We start from the raw sequence: 18,099 nt of genomic DNA on the forward strand, positions 1-18,099 counted from the left end.
ATTGGTGTCTGTCAAGAAATCAACCACATATTCACATAACAAATTATAAATGCAATAGATCGTGTAAAAAGAATGACAATTTCGAAGATACCTCATACGTGAGGTAGTGCTCTTTGAGCCGATACTCCTCCCACTCGCGGCTTTTGGGGTCGGATGAGGGCGGGTTTTTCCGGTGCTCTTCCAGCTCCAGGCTCATCTGCTTTAACTTGCTCTCATGACTCAGCAGCTGCTCCTCCTGCACCAATCACACGCCAGGCAAACAACAGAAGACCCACAAAAAAGCCAATAAGATGGGTTTGCATACAAATAGAATATGCAAACATGGAATGTAAGAATGTAACAAAAGGCATGTGTGGAGCTTTTTAATTCGCAATAAGGCGTGCAAATGTGCTTACACTGTACTGGGAAATTATAATAAAGTTTATATGACTTTATACACACCCACACACACATATATATATATATGTATATATATATATATATATATATATATATATATATATATATATATATATATATATATATGTATATATATACATATATATATATATATATATATATATATATATATATATATGTATATATGTATATATATACATATATATATATATATATATATATATATATATATATATACATATATAACTCACAGCTGTGGTACTACTGGATCTAAGTACAGTTTTTGATACAGTAGATCACCACATTTTATAAAACAGACTCAAAAACTTGGCGCGCATCTCTGGTACTGCTTTTAACTGGTTTTATTCCTATCTCACAGACAGATGTTTCTTTGTAAGTATGGATACATGTCCTCCAAACCCCATGAAATAAAATGTGGGGTTCCCCAAGGTTCAATGTTAGGCCCAATACTTTTTAATCTTTATATGCTTCCCGTTGGAGATGTCATCAGGAGACACGGCGTCTGCTTCCACAGCTACGGTGATGACATACATCTGTACATTGCTGTGTCCTCCTGATGACATTGATACCCTTTTAAATTGTATTTTAGATATTAAGTCATGGACGGCAGAGAATTTCCCTCAGCAAGATTTTAAATCATCACAATGTGTTAAGAACCTGGGTGTCATTTTTTACTCTGAGCTCAGTCTTATGGCTCATATTAAAAATGTAACTAAGACCGTTTTTTTATCACCTTAAGAATACAGCCAGAGTCCGCCCGTTTCTCTCTCAGGCTAACACTAAGGTGCTGATGCATGCTTTTATTTCCTCTCGTTTAGATTGTTGTAATGTCCTGCTCTCTGGCCTCCCCAAAAAGAGTATTTCCTCCTTACAGTACTCATGAATTCAGCTGCATGGGTGCTGATGAGGACCAGAGGGCAGGAGCACATTACAACAGCTTTAAAATCGCTGCAATGGCTCAGGATTGATTTTAAGGTGCTTTTATTAGTTTTTAAATGTCTCAACAGTCTTGGGCCATCTTATTTATCATACCTGCTTTTGTATATCATCCCTCACGGAACCTGAGGTCCTCTGGCAGCGACCTTTTAATTATTCATAAGGTGAGAACCAGAACACACGCTGAGGCTGCATTCAGCCATTGCGGTCCCCGGCTATGACAGGGAAATATGTGGAATATACATATATATCATTTCAAACATGGCATATTGTTGAAAATATATTTTCAGTGAACCTTTTGATTTAAAAACAGCGAAATAGGTAACAGCCTGATTGCAAATGAGGCAGACACAGTTGTTGCTTATTTCAATGAAAAAATAGTCCAATTTCCACCTTTCCTTAAATCGTCAGCCCTTGCTGTCAACTTTCCCTTTTTTATTCATTGTCGCCATTTTAGAAAACTCTCCAGAAAGGGTCACACAGGATTATGGAGTTGGACCGAGTGCGGATGCCCTCTTGTGTGTAAATGTACAATGGAATTTAGAGTGTATTTTATACACTTGTCTACGGGACTACGGGCCAGACGTTATTCGTTTTATGACAGAAAGTGCAGGCCGGATAAAATTTGACAGTGGGCCGCATTTGGCCCCTGGGCCGGACTTTGGACATGCTGCTTTTGAGGGAGGGAGTGAGGGAGAGAGAGTGAGAGAGAGAGAGAGAGAGAGAGCAATACTATGTGTGTACCTGTTTGAGTCTGGTTGATGAGGATGGAAGGATGGGCCGGCAAAATTTTTTCATGGAGCCAATGGCAGCAGGGAAGGCTGGAGCAGAGAACAGCGCTGCCACCAGGTTTATTCGAAAGATCCACGACATCATCTCCTCCTCACCCCTAAAGAGAAAGAGCACAGTGATGATCTGATTAGGGATTAGGGCGAGGCAAATAAATCACCTCAGTTTACTCACGGGGCCTGTAGCAGAAAAACTCTCCAGTCGGAGGTTTTGAGCTTGAGTACGTTGGCTTTCTTGCTGTAATCGGTGGCGCGAGTGGCTAAAGCGTGGTGGATTCGCACGGCATTCTTCAGGTCCACCTCTGAAATGTCAGCGTCTGGCTTGTATTCATCCTGAATGAAACAAATTGTAGGCCGTATTATATTTTCTGAGGTCAAAGGCAGACTCGCAGTCTCATGTATCAGAAAAGGAAACAAGTAAACGTTTCTTAAATATCTGTAATGTTAAAGATAAGGCGAACACAGTTATCCCAATTTAATGCAAAGAAAACTTGAAAAGTATCCATCAGTCTACTGAACTTCTGCTAACTTTGGGCAATAAGCATTCAACACTCATATGTACACCTATGGACAACATAGAGTTTACAATTAACCTTTGCATGTTTTTGGTCAGTGGGAGGATGCTCCCTAATTTCCTATATGTTGCAATAAAGCCTTATCACCAGCAGAGGGAGACAAACACAAACTATAGTTGCCAGGCCTCATCGCCCCTCTGCCTCACTCGCTCAAGCACACAAAACCACCGTTCAGTCGAACCACTGTACAGCATCTACAACATCAGTGACGCCCTGTAGTGTGTGTGTGTTTCTATGGCAACAAAGAAAATGGGTGGGATGCAGTACCTTTTGGAGATACAATATCATTCCCTTCAGAACCGCATAGAACTTCTTCCATCCACGGCGACCCCGTGGGGCTGGATTATAGAAATGGGAGTAGGATTAGAAATACATTGTCTCATGATGCACAACGCAAGGATATATTTATTACAAAATAAAAAATATGTATCTTAAACAAACGGCCTGTACAGTCTAAGGATCAGCAAGTTCATGTTTATGTACTCACTCCGTTTGCCATCCATGTCAGCATGGCTTTTGCGGGTCAGCACTCCGTGTTTGTAGGTTACAGCATTGAGGAGGATGGGGATGGCGATGAAAGGGTTATTGCTGTCCGTTACCCTGGCAACACGTTTACTGCCGCCCTCACACTGCTCCTCCACCAGCTCTGACAAGCTCTTCCTTAGCTCTTCTTCTTCACTGCACACAGCAATGAAAAAAAACAGATAAACAGGAGACGCACATAGTGAAGTGATGTATTTTCTTTTCGAGCACAACTAAGAGCATACTCACACAGCCCACTCAAGCTTCTCGTTCTTGATTGAGTTATACAAGACCTGTGCAGGGAAGGCAGAACAATGGTGTGACTAAACCTACCTGCAAGCATAAGATATGTTTTGAGGTAGCTACACACTTTCAGAAGGTGAGTGCTGTACCTTCAATAAGTCTTTCGGAAAGTCGTTGCCATTGTTGAGGCCATCTAGATTACTGATAAACTGCTGGCAAGACATCTTCTTTCCAATGTTCTGAGGATTTAACAAGTCAAAAGTGTGATAGTTAATAATGTAATTTTGTGTAAACGACATCAAAGATGACAGACAACTCGACACCTAAAATAGCTTTGAAAGGGCCCAGACTGAATGCAGTTGTACATCTGTCCACTTGGTGGCAGTGCTTCTCTTCCCAATGCTCATGCTTGTATTTGACGTGAGAAAATGTTGCAAAGTTGTTCACAAATCATGCACACACATAGTAAACTGCCTCAAATTACAATTACACCCCAATATTTAGGTGTAGTGCAAGATTAGGGATGGGCATTTCACTAGACTTCAATGGGTGACTGAGGATTTTTTTTTTCCCAATATGATGGGAGAATCTGTTGTGCTGTTCTTTGAGGATGTAGTACAACTTCCCATAACTGATTTAATGTTGTTCTTTAGAATGCAAACTAGTTGAGCCAACAGCGCCCCTGATTGTTCCCCTAGTCCTGTACTACATTTGGCTCGGTCACTTCAAGAAATGATTAATCATCGGTTCATTGTTTCATTCCTTTTTGTGCATCTTTTGTGACATTTTGCCTTTAATAAAGCATATCTAAGAGAGAACTGGGAATATTTATATTGCTGTGATTGTGATGCCGGCTTCATCTGCTGGTTGGGAACCTAAAGCAGCATCAGCATCACATTGGAAACATTGGTTGAGAAACCAAAAGGAGCACATTACAAGGACCGATTCAAATGCTGGCACCAGAGGAATACTTACCACCTGCAGGGACAGAGAGAGGCCAGGAAACCGGATGTGGTGAGCAGGGGGAGGATTTGAAAGGGAAGAAAAGGAACCAAAAAGAGAGAAAGGATGTTAGTTAAAGGAGGGCTATTCACTACACACTGTTTAGCAGGGGCAGGGTTGATGTGAGCAGTTTAGGGAACATGGCCATTTGATGACTACCGATTGTGCTACGTGGTTCACATCACAATGCTCCAGTTAAAATGAACACTTGAGACTATCTAAGGACAGGAGAGACAGAAACAGGTCAAAAAGTAGGCTGGGAGGCAAGTGAGAGGAGAGTCAGCGAGGGTGGGGGTTGAAGTGGTGGGGGACATGAGAAGGAAAGAAAAATGTAGATCAAAAATAAGATATGCCATTGATGACAAAGGCCTGTTTTGTTTACATTTTCCAAATACGCAGTGCGATTAGATATGACGGAATCCATTAGAAGGTAAACACATACATGTCCGTGTAGATCTGTGTTAAGCAGCATGAGAGCGCAGGTTAATGTGTGGGCTCCATCTGCAGAGGAATGACACAAGGCTGAGGTCAACTTCATGTCACACACAAACGCACACATGCATGCAATGCCACGCATTCCCTTGCAGTGAAGTGAGACACATTCAGGCATGTGCGACAAGTTCATGCCACTGAGTGATAATTAAACTGAATGTTAAAGCGCCACATCATATTGTACATTCACCGGCCACAACATTAGGTGACACCTGAAATGTGTTATGATATCTATAATTACAATTGTCTGTGACGTAGAATTCCAGTGCATCATACTGACCAGCGCTAATACGTACATATTTTAGTTAGCTCATTCAGCTATATGAGAGGGCCAACATACATAGTAGATAGAAACGTATACTGCAATGCCGCAATACGTTGTTAAATTAAAACCCACTCCTCCATTGATATTTAAATCACACATTAAAATTTCTGGTAAATACTGTTTTCATAAAACTGTTGGATTGGGAATTGGGGTCCTCAGTTTACAATGGAGTTTTGTTCCTACAGCAGAGATGTAACCCAAAAAATGTACGTTAGTCGGAAAGCGCCATAATCACTCCAACCTGCTAAAGCAGTATTAGTCATAAGTACACTTTGAAGTCATAAAATAAAAAACAACCTAATGAAAAACAGAAGTATGGCAGTAAGTGAGAGTGCCTTCTTATTCTCACACCACCACCGTGTAAACAAACATTGTGCACCACTCTTACAGATTTAAATGTCAAAATTACAGTATATAAAAAAACTTGTATTAAAAAAGCACTTGGCAGACATAAATATAAAACAATCAAATGAAAAACATGTCGTTGTTTGTATCCGTGAAAAGTCTTACGTTGAGACTGTCGTAAACCAACGACCCCCCTAAAATTAGATTTGCACATGCACCTAAGGTTGTGCCCAGTGAATGTATACAGTTACTCTGTATAAATACACAGTACATAACCAAGTTATTCTAAGCGACTATGGTATGGAATATCTTGTTCTGCTTAAGTTCCTAAAGTTCTCAAAACCAACATCATTGCTCTGACCTTCAGAGGTGAGTGTTTGTAGATTGCAGTGGCAGAAGCGTTTGGAGAAATGCACGAGGATTCTCTCTCTTTCCTGCGTCTCCCCCATCAATGGAAAGGCTTTTAAAAAGTTCCTGTCACACAAAAAAGACCAACTGCAGGTCAGAAGTCTGATGTCACAGATTGAGACAAGCATGCATTTGGAAACAAGGCAAAGGGGTCACGCATGATACTGTCAAAAATGTGAAATCACATTTTCTCTCAAGATTGCATGTGACTGCTGAGAGATACTTTTGCTGAGCCAAACTGCCAACAAAATAGAAGACCAAAACACTGATCAGCGGGTGTGCCCAAGGGAAACTACCCATTTATTTATGCTGGCAACCTATAGTGACAGGCAGAACAGTATTTTCTGTACATGTTATGCTTGCACATTTTTTTGGTTAATCTTCCAAGACATTTACAATTTGTTCAGTGTGTTTTAATCATTTTAAGGGTGTTCTAAGAAATGTGTTTAAAGAGTCTGTGATTAGAAACGACTTTTGAAAAATGATTTTCTATATGGTTTCAGTATTCTCTACAGTAGACAGCAGATTTTCACCTATTGCAGGTGTATTTGAAACCACAATGAACATGGTGTACACTTTTACCCTATTTGATTATTTTTAATGCATGGCGAAGTAATTTAGGTTCAATTTCACCTTAACAGCTGCTGTAGGTACAGTAGCTCAAAGCCACTCTATTGGAAAAAAAAAAAAAACGCACACAAAATTACTCTGGTATATTTGCTAAACATATTTCACCAACTCAAAATTAATACTGCCTAGCAATCCATTCAATCATGCATTTTCTGTAATGATTATGCTCATTAGGGTCGTGGGCAAGCTGGGGCCATTCCCTGCTCTGGTTCCCCTATCGAGCAAAAATTGTATGAGTTCAAACTAACAAATATGTTATTTTTAAGTCATTTAAAAAAAAAACACCACACATTTTACATCTGAAAAAAATGCTAGCACCAGTAGTGAAATATTCAGAAGCACCCTGAGAGTGTCATGGTGCCAGGCCGATGACAGCGTGTTGGAACACCAACGGGTCAGCTAGAAGAAAGTGATGCGCTTGCTAGCTGTCAGCTCCACTGGCTAACTCCAGTGAACACGACAGCTTGATAAGCACTAATGCCTTGTGAACAGCGAATGTGACATTCGCACACTTGCGTGTAACTGCCGCGTGCATTACCTTAAGGCCCGATCCAGTGACAAGCCAGAGAAGTCAAAGAAACTCAGGTACTCTGACGCCACCAACTGACTAAAGTCATTACTGCAGAAAAACAGAAGGCAACAATGAATAAAGGACAAAGACATCTAAATATCCCATACGCTACATTTGGCTTCCGGGTGAGTGAACTTAATCTGACCTTCTCTAAACTTTTTAATACACTTGTCAAACTCTGCAATGTCAACGACAAAATTCACAACTCCATTATATTTCCTGGTTCCATTCGAATTAGTATTAGCTCTTCAACCTACTGTTCATGCTTTGACATCATGAGACCAAGACGGCACCTAACAATTGATCAACGATGCTGCGAGGAATTAAACCAGAATCTTAGCCTTTTCACAGTGTCAAAGAGCGTTTACAGAAGGTCAAACTAAGTTGACCTGTAAAAGATATTGTGCATTTTAAGTTCATCCTAAAGCTGAATAACCCTAACTTTTTGTGATTAGTCATCACGCTTGCATGTGCTCACTTCTTGCCCAGGTGTCTGGCCACGTCGCAGCGCTTGAAGCCCTCAAGGTGATAAAGGCGCTTGGCGAGCCTTTTGGCAGCTTCATAGTCAGCTCGGCAGCCATTGGCCAGGGTGTCGGTGCTGCCGCGCTCCAAATGCTCCAGACTGCCCAACTCACACTCGTCTGAGTCAGACAGCACGTCTGTGAGGTTGGCATCGCTGTTGGGAAGAGCACAAACACATTGATAGACAAAAACAAACACACAAGCAACGTGCCCAGGTTCATGAAAGAGAAATTTACAAGCCAATTATATGCAAAATACTGTTGAATAATACGTCACACTGACATAAATTTCAATTTAAATAATATTCATCTTCTGTGTGCTGACAGGGGCGGCACGGTGGTCGACTGGTTAGCACGTCCGCCTCACAGTTCAGAGGTCGTGGGTTCGATCCCGGCTCCGGCCACCCTGTGTGGAGTTTGCATGTTCTCCCCGTGCCTGCGTGGGTTTCCTCCGGGTACTCCGGTTTCCTCCCACATTCCAAAAACATGCATGGTAAGTTGATTGGACTCTCTAAATTGCCCCTAGGTGTGATTGTGAGTGCGGATGTTTGTCTCTGTGTGCCCTGCGATTGGCTGGCAACCAATTCAGGGTGTCCCCCGCCTACTGCCCAAAGACAGCTGGGATAGGCTCCAGCACGCCCGCGACCCTTGTGAGGATAAGCGGTATGGATAATGAATGAATGAATGTGTGCTGACAGATCTCACCTGCCTCAATCTCTTTCAATCTCTTGTTGTTTTGGGCACAACGAAAAACTAAGTCTTTATTGTTTTAATTATCCTTTAAGAAACAAAAAGTGCCCTCTCTGGCCCTTCAAGTTGCCCCTGAGCTAAATAGCTTCAGCTGACCCACTAAATTGTCCATCTCATGCTCACTAGCTGCCGATCTGGCAAATACTGGATGTAAGATTGTGACACTGAGGCAGAGTCCTCTGATCCCTTTTAGGACTGGATGTACACTAGTTAGTCACCCCTATTAGGAGCAGTTATGCAAGTTGACAAACAGTTGAAGTCCCTGTAAAGAGCAAATAAATGTCTTGTGAAGTTGGCATAGCACATAGAAGAGTATTAACAGCCATGCCAAATTTGAATGGTTAAAAAAATTGCCCAAAATCTAAAATAAGGCTTTAAAATTGAAAAAAAAACAAGCTTTTGTCTCCGCTCTCAAATGCACTGAAACCATGCCCTTCTCAATTGTCAAATGTCAATTAAATACCATTACATCTAGCATCTTTCTTACGCCTACACAACCCTACAAATGTACGCCCCCACTGGCTGAAATACGTAGCACATGAGGTTGTCGTGGGGCTAGCAACAGTTATTCACGAGCTAACAGGCTTCCGGAGGCTCACTCATCCCAGCTTCACTTCCTCGCTTTGTGTTGTGTAGGTGTGTAGGTCCCCATAACAGAGACACTTAAGGGAAAGTCAACCATTTACATGACGCACATTTGAGCACACACATCCTGCTTGTTATATACCCACAATGCTTTGCATCTCAACATATTACAGGAGCCTGAATAACACAAAATACATCACGTTGGAATTTAAATAACAACACCAAGCTTGTTCTGAAAACTGTGGCATTCAGGGAAGATGCATTTTGGGGTGTAGCCATAGCTAGCTAGCTAGCTAGTTAACTGCACGCTGTAATGGTAGAAATGGGCCAAGTAATTACTAAGTAATGATCAGCAATAACTAAGTAATCCGCAATTGTACCTGACAGCTACTGATGCGAATGAAGCCGGTTCTTAGTCTGGGAGGGAGGACTCATGCCAGACTCCAAAAGGTCTTACTAGCCACTGTTTATACCACACCGCCCCCTCAAAAAAACCTGGAAAATTGAAATGGTGAATAGCAGTTTATCGCTATGGGCCCTATTTTGGTAGACTGACGCCTCTGCGCTCAGCACAAAAACAGGTGTAACTTCATTTTCATGCCAGTGCAAGTCTATTCTAGCATCTGTGTGGCCATTTTGCGCCCATTTGGGCATTTCAGCGCATGCTGTTTCCTCGCCCCTGAGTCATCCGACAATTTGTGAACAGAAAGTTGTCTGCGCTCGGCGTAAAAACGGGTGTGTCGTCATTTTCATGCTGGGGCAAGGTCTAATTTAATGTGTTTGTGAATTTAGTAGATGACTACGCCTCACTGGGTGTTTCTGCCTCACCCCCCAGTGCATCTTCAAATTTGGTCACAGAAAGTAGATTCAATTTTAGACTTCTAAGAAGCGGGTTGATTCTCCAGCGCAGGTGGTCTAACGTGATTTTGGTATATTTAATCGAGACGCAGGATGACAGATTTGGCGCTCCGTGGATGTTTGTGGTGCACGTCACTGGATTTCATTCATAAATATGACACCAGCATGGGACATTCCCTCTGAATCATTGTAAAAATCAATTCATAGAACGAACTATACTGCTTCATTAGGCCGAATTCTACCAACGCAAAGTCTAGCAAAATACCAAAAGAAAGAAAACTCCACCCATACGCACAGTTAGACTGCGCTTTGCGCTAGACTTGCACCCGGAACAAAAATAGGACCCTATATCGCCACATTTTTTTACTGAATAGTTGTCAGTGTTTGTACATTTTCAACAATTATCTTAAAACATGTACTGTGTAATGTATTTGGAAATAAATCTCTGAAATCAATTTACAGGGTCTTTGATGTCTGTGAACGTGTATCCTTTTAACTCACATGTACTGTGAATCTTAAAATACCAGGCTGCACATGTGGCAATTACAGTATGAACTGTTGCATGTAAATGTCATGGCAAGATTTGACAACAAGCACAGCTATAAATATCATGAACATCAAACCAGACTATTTCCTAAGCCATAAAAGTATCAAACTGGCCGTCCACTGTACTTGTAATTCACAGGCCTTTTTGAACCTCAAGTGGAAATACATAACCACTAGTTGACAAACAATACTGCTACTAAATACTACGATCCAATAGCATTATTTGTCGTCTGTCAAGACTGCCTAGAAGCAAAGCCATATATTTGCTACAGAGGTGGGTGTCATCACAAAAGTGGAAAAAACGTAATGTATTATATTTCACTATTCATTATGTCCAAAGGAGAAGGTTTAAAATACCAATTCCTAAGTTCTGCTTACTTACCTAATGAAGGAGATTCATTTACTTTTAATGGTGAGTGCAGCTAGCGTGGTAAAAATGATTTTCAATTGACACTTTGTCTTCAACTCATCCTGTACCACTTTGTGTCCATGAAAATGTTGTAACTTTGCACAATATTAAAGGGATCTCCCGTGACACGCCTTAATTGATGTCACATGGCTGTTCTCAAATTGACACGCTGCATTCTTTGGGGGCCAAAGAAAACCACCTACAAGAATTAGCTAAACTATATTGTCACTTTGGGATGAGCAAACAGACACAGAACTTTAAAATGTAGGAAGCATTTCACAACAAGATTCCTATTTCCCTCCATCACTCGAAATGACATTTGTTCATTTCCTCAGGGTGTGCATCAGTGTGGCATGTCAGCATTCCTGCCAGAAGGTTTGTTTTTGCATAATCAGATCAACCCAATTTCATTACTGTCACAAATTCAATACATTACTAGCCATTATGGTTTAGGATTTGCCAGATACCATGGATAAAGCGGAAGCAAAGTGCTGTGTGCTACATGAAGTTGTAAAGGCTGCCAAGCTCAATTTTGCAGCTAGTCAAAAAAATCAGGAACTGCCATGTGAATAGAGACTGACACCAAAGAATAACCCACACACTAATACACGAACAAGTATTTCCAATGCCCTCCTTTTACATGCTGCAGGCTACAGGAGCTGACTAAGCCTTTGCTGTGACCCCATCCAAGGCCCCTAACAATCTTGCTACATCCAAGGTTATATTTTCTTTTCTTGGCTGATTCAATAAGACCTTCATTATTTTCCATAATGCCGACAACCTTGAACCACTTATCGCTGGGATACCATGCTAGGAGCCGCTGCCCTCAACAACACAGCTCCCAGGTTCTCATTAATCCATCAAGCATTAGTAGACAAGACATGAATGTTCACTACCCTGAATTAAAGTACAGATTGTATCTGCCAAAATTCCTTTCATGTTGAGCGTTCTAGGCTCATCCTTAGGGAGAGGGTGGGCAGCTGTTATATCCGGAAGTGTGAAACCATTAGAACAGTTATGTGTTGAAGGGCAGCCAGTGGAGTTGGTTGGGGGGAATCTGATTAAGACGCTTCCTGTAGAGCAGGGAGGATGAATGTATCTGCAGAAATACATAAGCAAACAAACATGGGCAGAGATTTCACATACTCTGCAAAACATTATCAAACTGTTTGTTTGGAGTCAAACTGCATTTGTCTGTCGGACCAAGTTAATTCACTAGACTCAGCAAAATCTAAAAAAAAAAATCATCCAGATTACATTTATGGTGCAAAAAATTGTGGTAGACCAGGTGTCACCAACGTGGTGGATGGACCACATGAATAGTCCACCGACCTGCTAATCATTAAAATGATCAGTTTCTTCACATAGATGAATACTAGGGCTGAACGATTCCAGGAAAAAAAATGTATTGCGATTTTTCTGACAGATACTTTAATAATACAAGTACACTAAAGAGGTTTTGTGATTGAGGCCGTCCTTTTTCACGGTTCTTAAAAGGCTTCAAATAAGGCAAGACGAACTGTACTACTTGCAGTTATGTTTCATAGTATATAAATATAGTAAATACACGTTTTTTTCAAACCCAAATTTTTTTTTTGTTCTTTGTACATAAATGTAAGATGTAAATATTTTCCCATATTTTTGCAAAACACTTAACTGCTTCAAACAGAGACTGAGGCCTTAGCAATATGGCCTGAAATTCATATCATGGTACTGATTAATATTTTGGTCCTAACAGTAATGGTGAGTGTAAAAGTGTAAAAATCATAATGGGAATATTTCTGATTGGGTTATTTCAATGTGAAAAGGAAAATATTTCCTGTTAAAAAGAATCAGAAAGTATCATATTAATTCTTCTCTCTGCTTCTTTTCATTCAAAATTTGCATTTCCATGTAAACATGCTGCTCTAGCAAAAAGAAAATGTCCATTTGCAAAGCTGAATTAAATTAAAATAAATTTTAGACCTATTACTGTGTAGATCTTTGAACTCAGTACTCCGTGGTACAAAATAGTACAAAAGCAAAAAACATTGCTGATATAATAAGTATTTATACTTTGGACATTGATCTCTTCGTCATGGCTAACGTCACCCGTTAGCATCTTCCGGTATTCGAGCGTATGCTAAATTGCTAAAGCAGCCGTCATCTTATTTTATATCTAATCCACATTTTATGTTCATAGCTGTGGCTCTCCGGTGGAAACGCGGTTCCAGCCAGACTTCTGTGAAAAGTCTACTGTACACCTATAAGCACTTATTTTGGGTCTTTCCCGACTCTGCAATTAGCATGCTTAGCGACTACTCGTTCGCCTCCTTGGTGAAAGCTCAACTTTTTAGTATGGTAGTTCATTTGTCACCACGGAGGAAAGGATCAGCATCACGCAGCTCCTTGCTGTTACGCACGGACTTACATAAGATATAAATAAAGTCCGGGCTGCTGCGGAGCAAGCAAGATATAGCTTAGCGGTTAGCACTGCCAAGCAGCCGCGAGAGACATGACTCTGGGTGACAGCGGGACGTGGACGTGCCACTTTGGCGCCGATTAGTGTGACAGGTGAACAGTAGCATGCCGCAGATTGATGAGCGTGGGGGACAACAGCCCTTTGGAAAAACCGCAGGTCTGACGATCTTGAAATCGCGCTGTCTGAGATCGCGATGTCGGTCCCAAAACGATAAATCGTACTTATTGAGTACCATTACTTCTTAGCGCCATAATTAAAGTTGATTTGAGCAAATTTCTCATTTCAAAAGTGTGTATCAAACTGGTGGCCCTTTGCATTAAATCATTGTCAAGGAATAGCTCTCACTTTCAAAAAGGTCGGTGACCTGTGTGCTAGACCGTTCATATGCAATGCATGCAAATAATACTGCACAAAAAAGCTTGCAAGCTATGTACACTATAACACTACAGCACTGTATTTTACTGTACATAGCCGGATGCTACATACAGTATACTTACTCAGTGAGAGCACCAGTCTGTCTTAAAATGTTTGCGTCAGTGATAAAGACACAGTGAACATGATGGTGCATGCCAGTGACTCACCTAATGTCTTTGGTGGTGCATGAACACCTAAGTTGTCTGCCTCCAAGGTATGTTTATATGTGTGTGAGCATGAGTGGGAGCGTGAGTGGGACAGTAAGTGATCCCGTTGGCATGAGGGTTAATCAGAAATTGTGAAATTCTGGCATTTCATTGTTCAATTGTGGTTCACAAAGGTATGGTAACATAAAGGTACATTATAGAGAAAAGCTTTTGTGTGTGTGCTATTGTGTGTCAGCAAGCTGATGAGGATTGCAGATATGATTTCTAAACAACACCAATAACATGTTGCTATCTATCTAACTTAAAACTGCTATTTCACAAAAAAAAAAAACTTTTTGTGTAGAGTTAGTTCATATTGATTTTTCAAATTGGTGGCCACATCACGGGTCAGAGTACGTTCATGAAGATAACCACAGGCATTAAGAGAACATATTTAAAATGGCTAAAAGAGACCATTTTAATGCAACAAATCATTATTGTTATTATTATTATTATTATTATTATCGTTATTATTGAATATTCGATTACTGGGTTGCGCACCATAGGCTAAGACGCCATCGATATGATATGATAATAAAAGTCAAATGTATACAATTAGTTATTTAGTAAATATATTGGCAGCGACTTTCTTTGCAACGCCGGCTCACTCTTTCCACTTTGCCACGCTGCAAAATCGCCTATTCGACAGAAGCTTCCATTGCTCTCGAAATAAAAAGACTTACAGGAGTTGCAGCAAAAAATCGAAGTGAACATCATATTCCTCTTTCCACATCGTTTCAGATCTGGGAAATGACTGGTTAAAGGCGCGATGTCCGACCGACACATCATCCGTCTGTCGCTCAAATCTGCATGGGTCCGCTTGCTTATTTCACTTCGAGCCAAGTCCGAATGTTAGTGGAATCAGGCGGAAGTCCGCTCTCATATAAATCCAGCCTACGAATGATACGTCGCTGTGTGTTATTCCGCCATACTATCCACGGGCGGGGAATAAATTTGGACTTTTTCCTAGAAGTTTTTTGCCTGTCTGAAAACTCCGCGGCAAGAGGATGTGGGGGCGGAGCAGAGCACAGCGGAGACTTTTCTTCATGCAAGGTCTGATCCTTGTGTGCATACAGTACAATGGCTGCTGCTCAACTTCCTCTGGGGCCGCACATCAGTTCAAGAGTCCTGCACGCCCTGGTTTTTGGACTCTTAAATTTGCTTCGCTCCATGTCGTTTATGGACAATCCACCAACACAATGTTGTTTAGTCCGTCTGTTTGCTCTTTTAATGGGTTTAAACAGGGTTTTGTTGTACTGTATTTGCAATGCATAACATTGTTAGGACAAAAAATAAAATTGGGGGTAAAGTGATTAAATGTGTCAATATCGGCATGCATTGGACCTTGCAAATTCACCTATTCGCAGATTGGTTTTGGAGCCCATTATCCTTCCCTGAATTTCACCAGGCCGAAGTCCTGTTTGAAAGTTAAATATTGGGAGCTCAGAGGTAGAGCGAGTTGTCCAGAAACCGGAGGGACTGTTCAATCCCCGCTCTGTCTGAGTCATGTGTCGTTGTGTCCGTGGGCAAGACAATTCACCCATCTTGCCGCCAATGTCACTCACACTGGTGTACGGCTGGGTGTGAAAGTTTGGTGGTGGTCGGAGAGGACGTAGGCACCAGAGATGGGCAGTCCCTCCCATCTCCCGGACAGACGCCCATTTTGTGGACGGTCAAACGGAGGACAAGAACTCTTTTAAAAAGGACGGACTAAGCAAGGACGGAGGTAGGTTTTCATCTGTCCCTCTAATTGTCCCTAACCGGGTCAAGTACCGGCTAACGTTTTGTGTTGGGTTCTTTTAAAAAGCAAGACTGCCTTGTTAAGCCTGTACAACACTGGAGTGCTCTTTTTCATGTGTGTTCCCGCCCTGCAGTATTGTTCTCACAGACATAGTCTGCCCTCTAGTGGACACCTATTTCACTGATGAGGAAAAAAAACTAAACTGAAAGCTATGACCCGGAAGTGGAAGATGTTCATTCTCCTCCTAAAATAATATGACCTTATTTTGCAATAATTATTTTTATTGCGAAATAACACAATAAAAAGAAAAAAATGTGCAACAAATCCAAATAGTATTGTGTTACTACGCAATTTTAAATATTCTCGTGATGTCCCCTGGCTTGCTCCGGTCCTCCTCCTCATCATCATCTTTATCATCAGTTCACGACAGTGGTTGCTGGCAGTTAATAGCTATCATAGTTAAACAGCTGTAAACAATTCAATCCACTCACGATACTCCCAGCCGGACCGACGGAATGTAAGGACGGATGCGCTTGAAAGGACAAAGATGGACGGGGTCGGAAGACGATCATTTTTATGAATAAGGACGGAGGGACGACGAGGACGGAAGGGTACCCAGGTCGGTAGGCGCACCCTGGCAGCCACGCTCCCATCAGCCTGCCCCAGGGCAGCTGCGGCTACAGAATGTTTACCATCACCAGAGTGTGAATGTGTGAGTGTATGACTAATGCATCCACCATCTTTGAGTGTTCGGAAAAGCGCTATATAAATGTGATGCATAACTATTATACTTAATATTGCTTTGATGCCATCACGGCATGATGGTTCTAAGGAACTATGTTGAAGTTAGGGGAGGAGCTTAATGCCACAAAATGGAACAATGACCCATTCGTAAATGGCAACAGGGCGAACACAAATTGAGGGGCAAGTGGTTGTGTTCTGTGATTTTATAACGTGTCACAACAGTCATTCACCACAATAAAAATGACAAAAAAGCTACTGAAATGTAATTAGCAGATTAAGTGATCGTTATGAATTCTGTGTGTGTGTGTGTGTGTGTGTGTGTATGCTTCTGTATATGTGTGTAACTGATCAAATCCATATGGAAACCACATTCCTTTGATGACATTTAACATACTGTATGATGTGAATGTAACATTTGATTAGTCAGTTTTCCATATTCAAGAGAGGAAATGAAGTGAATTGTCATCTCTACTATACAGTATAGTATATACATGATGAAATTTAATTGTTGAACTAGCAGCTGCAAAACGCAGGAAAGCATGCTGACACACCATTGCATGCCCCCTTCCTCTTTCTGATTAAATGGAAAGAAGGAAAAAAGAAGCAGATGACTGAAAAGCAGCTGGAAGGTCAGAAGTATATCAGAAGATAAGAATAGAGATGCAACAATGATGGATTGAGAAATGGTAGCAATCTGTTTCATGCCTCTCTGTGGTTTGCACAGGATTACTGTAGGTCCACACACTGATATCAGAAAGACTTTTTGAAGCACGGTCTTTGACCAGTTTGTAAACAACGTTCCATGATTCAGGGATAACCTTTGTCATTTGCTCAAGTCTTTCATAAACAGCGAGTGCAGCACAGATGTGATCTTCTCATGGCAGCTAACTCAGAGGATGACTTAGCGGCTTGCTAATGTCTGCACCCACGGGAAAGGCTCCATTAGTCAAAGCACTCACTCTTTCCAGTGACTTTATTAGAAACCTCTCCAAACCAGAAAAAGGGTGCAGAGCATAATAAAGCCATCAATAACCCCATTTTAGTCCACATTTTTAACAGGACATTACCGAAACTCCTTGTGTGATCATGTAATGCAAACATACGAAAATAATTCTAACAAGTTGATAAAGCCTCCCCGCCCACAAAAAAAAAAAAAAAAATTCAGCAGCACCCTGAAAAATACAACCTTTGGTAGTAGTTATTATAGTGTACTTTATCATTATTTTCTATGGTCTTAAAACACTTAAAAGAATGCAAAGCGTGATTCTTGTACGTATTTTGTCACTTCTGTTAACTGAAAATGTCATCACAGCTGCTCAGGGCTCAGATAACCACCAATCACTGCTCACCTGTTTTCTGAAGCTGAGCCATGATTGGTCGTTATCGGAGCCCTGAGCAACAATGATGTCATCTTCAGTGGACAGAAGTGACAAAATGGCCGACCCATGAGATGGCAAAAAACGAGTGGATTAACTCTTATTCCACAAATGCAATATTTATCAGAATGCCTTGTTTCAACTAGTGGGCCCGCATAGAACGTATTCTTGAAAAAAATAATGTTTGGGTTGACTTCCTCTTTAAATTGAAAAAAACCGTCAAAATGAAAA

General features: G+C 41.1%; 1 protein-coding gene across 2 annotated transcripts in view; it reads right to left on the reverse strand.

Moving 5' to 3' along the window:
• Window positions 1–18,099, reverse strand: part of psd2 (pleckstrin and Sec7 domain containing 2) — a 39,856-nt gene that overhangs the window by 4,987 nt on the left and 16,770 nt on the right. Inside the window, exons 4-14 of one of the 2 annotated variants that reach the window (XM_086023485.1) lie at window positions 7,736–7,933; window positions 7,225–7,305; window positions 6,010–6,122; window positions 4,929–4,987; window positions 3,634–3,723; window positions 3,491–3,534; window positions 3,207–3,397; window positions 2,987–3,057; window positions 2,320–2,477; window positions 2,101–2,245; window positions 92–235 (exon numbers count right to left, since the gene is read on the reverse strand). In XM_086023485.1, the coding sequence (XP_085879611.1) occupies window positions 92–235; window positions 2,101–2,245; window positions 2,320–2,477; window positions 2,987–3,057; window positions 3,207–3,397; window positions 3,491–3,534; window positions 3,634–3,723; window positions 4,929–4,987; window positions 6,010–6,122; window positions 7,225–7,305; window positions 7,736–7,933 (1,294 nt within the window). Of the gene's footprint in view, window positions 1–91; window positions 236–2,100; window positions 2,246–2,319; window positions 2,478–2,986; window positions 3,058–3,206; window positions 3,398–3,490; window positions 3,535–3,633; window positions 3,725–4,926; window positions 4,988–6,009; window positions 6,123–7,224; window positions 7,306–7,735; window positions 7,934–18,099 lie in introns of both variants that reach the window. The other variant, XM_086023484.1, reaches the window with a different exon arrangement.

This window comes from Filicampus tigris, chromosome 2 (genome assembly GCF_054856515.1).
Source record: "Filicampus tigris isolate MCC_2025a chromosome 2, RoL_Ftig_1.0, whole genome shotgun sequence".
Taxonomy (NCBI): Eukaryota; Metazoa; Chordata; class Actinopteri; order Syngnathiformes; family Syngnathidae; genus Filicampus; species Filicampus tigris.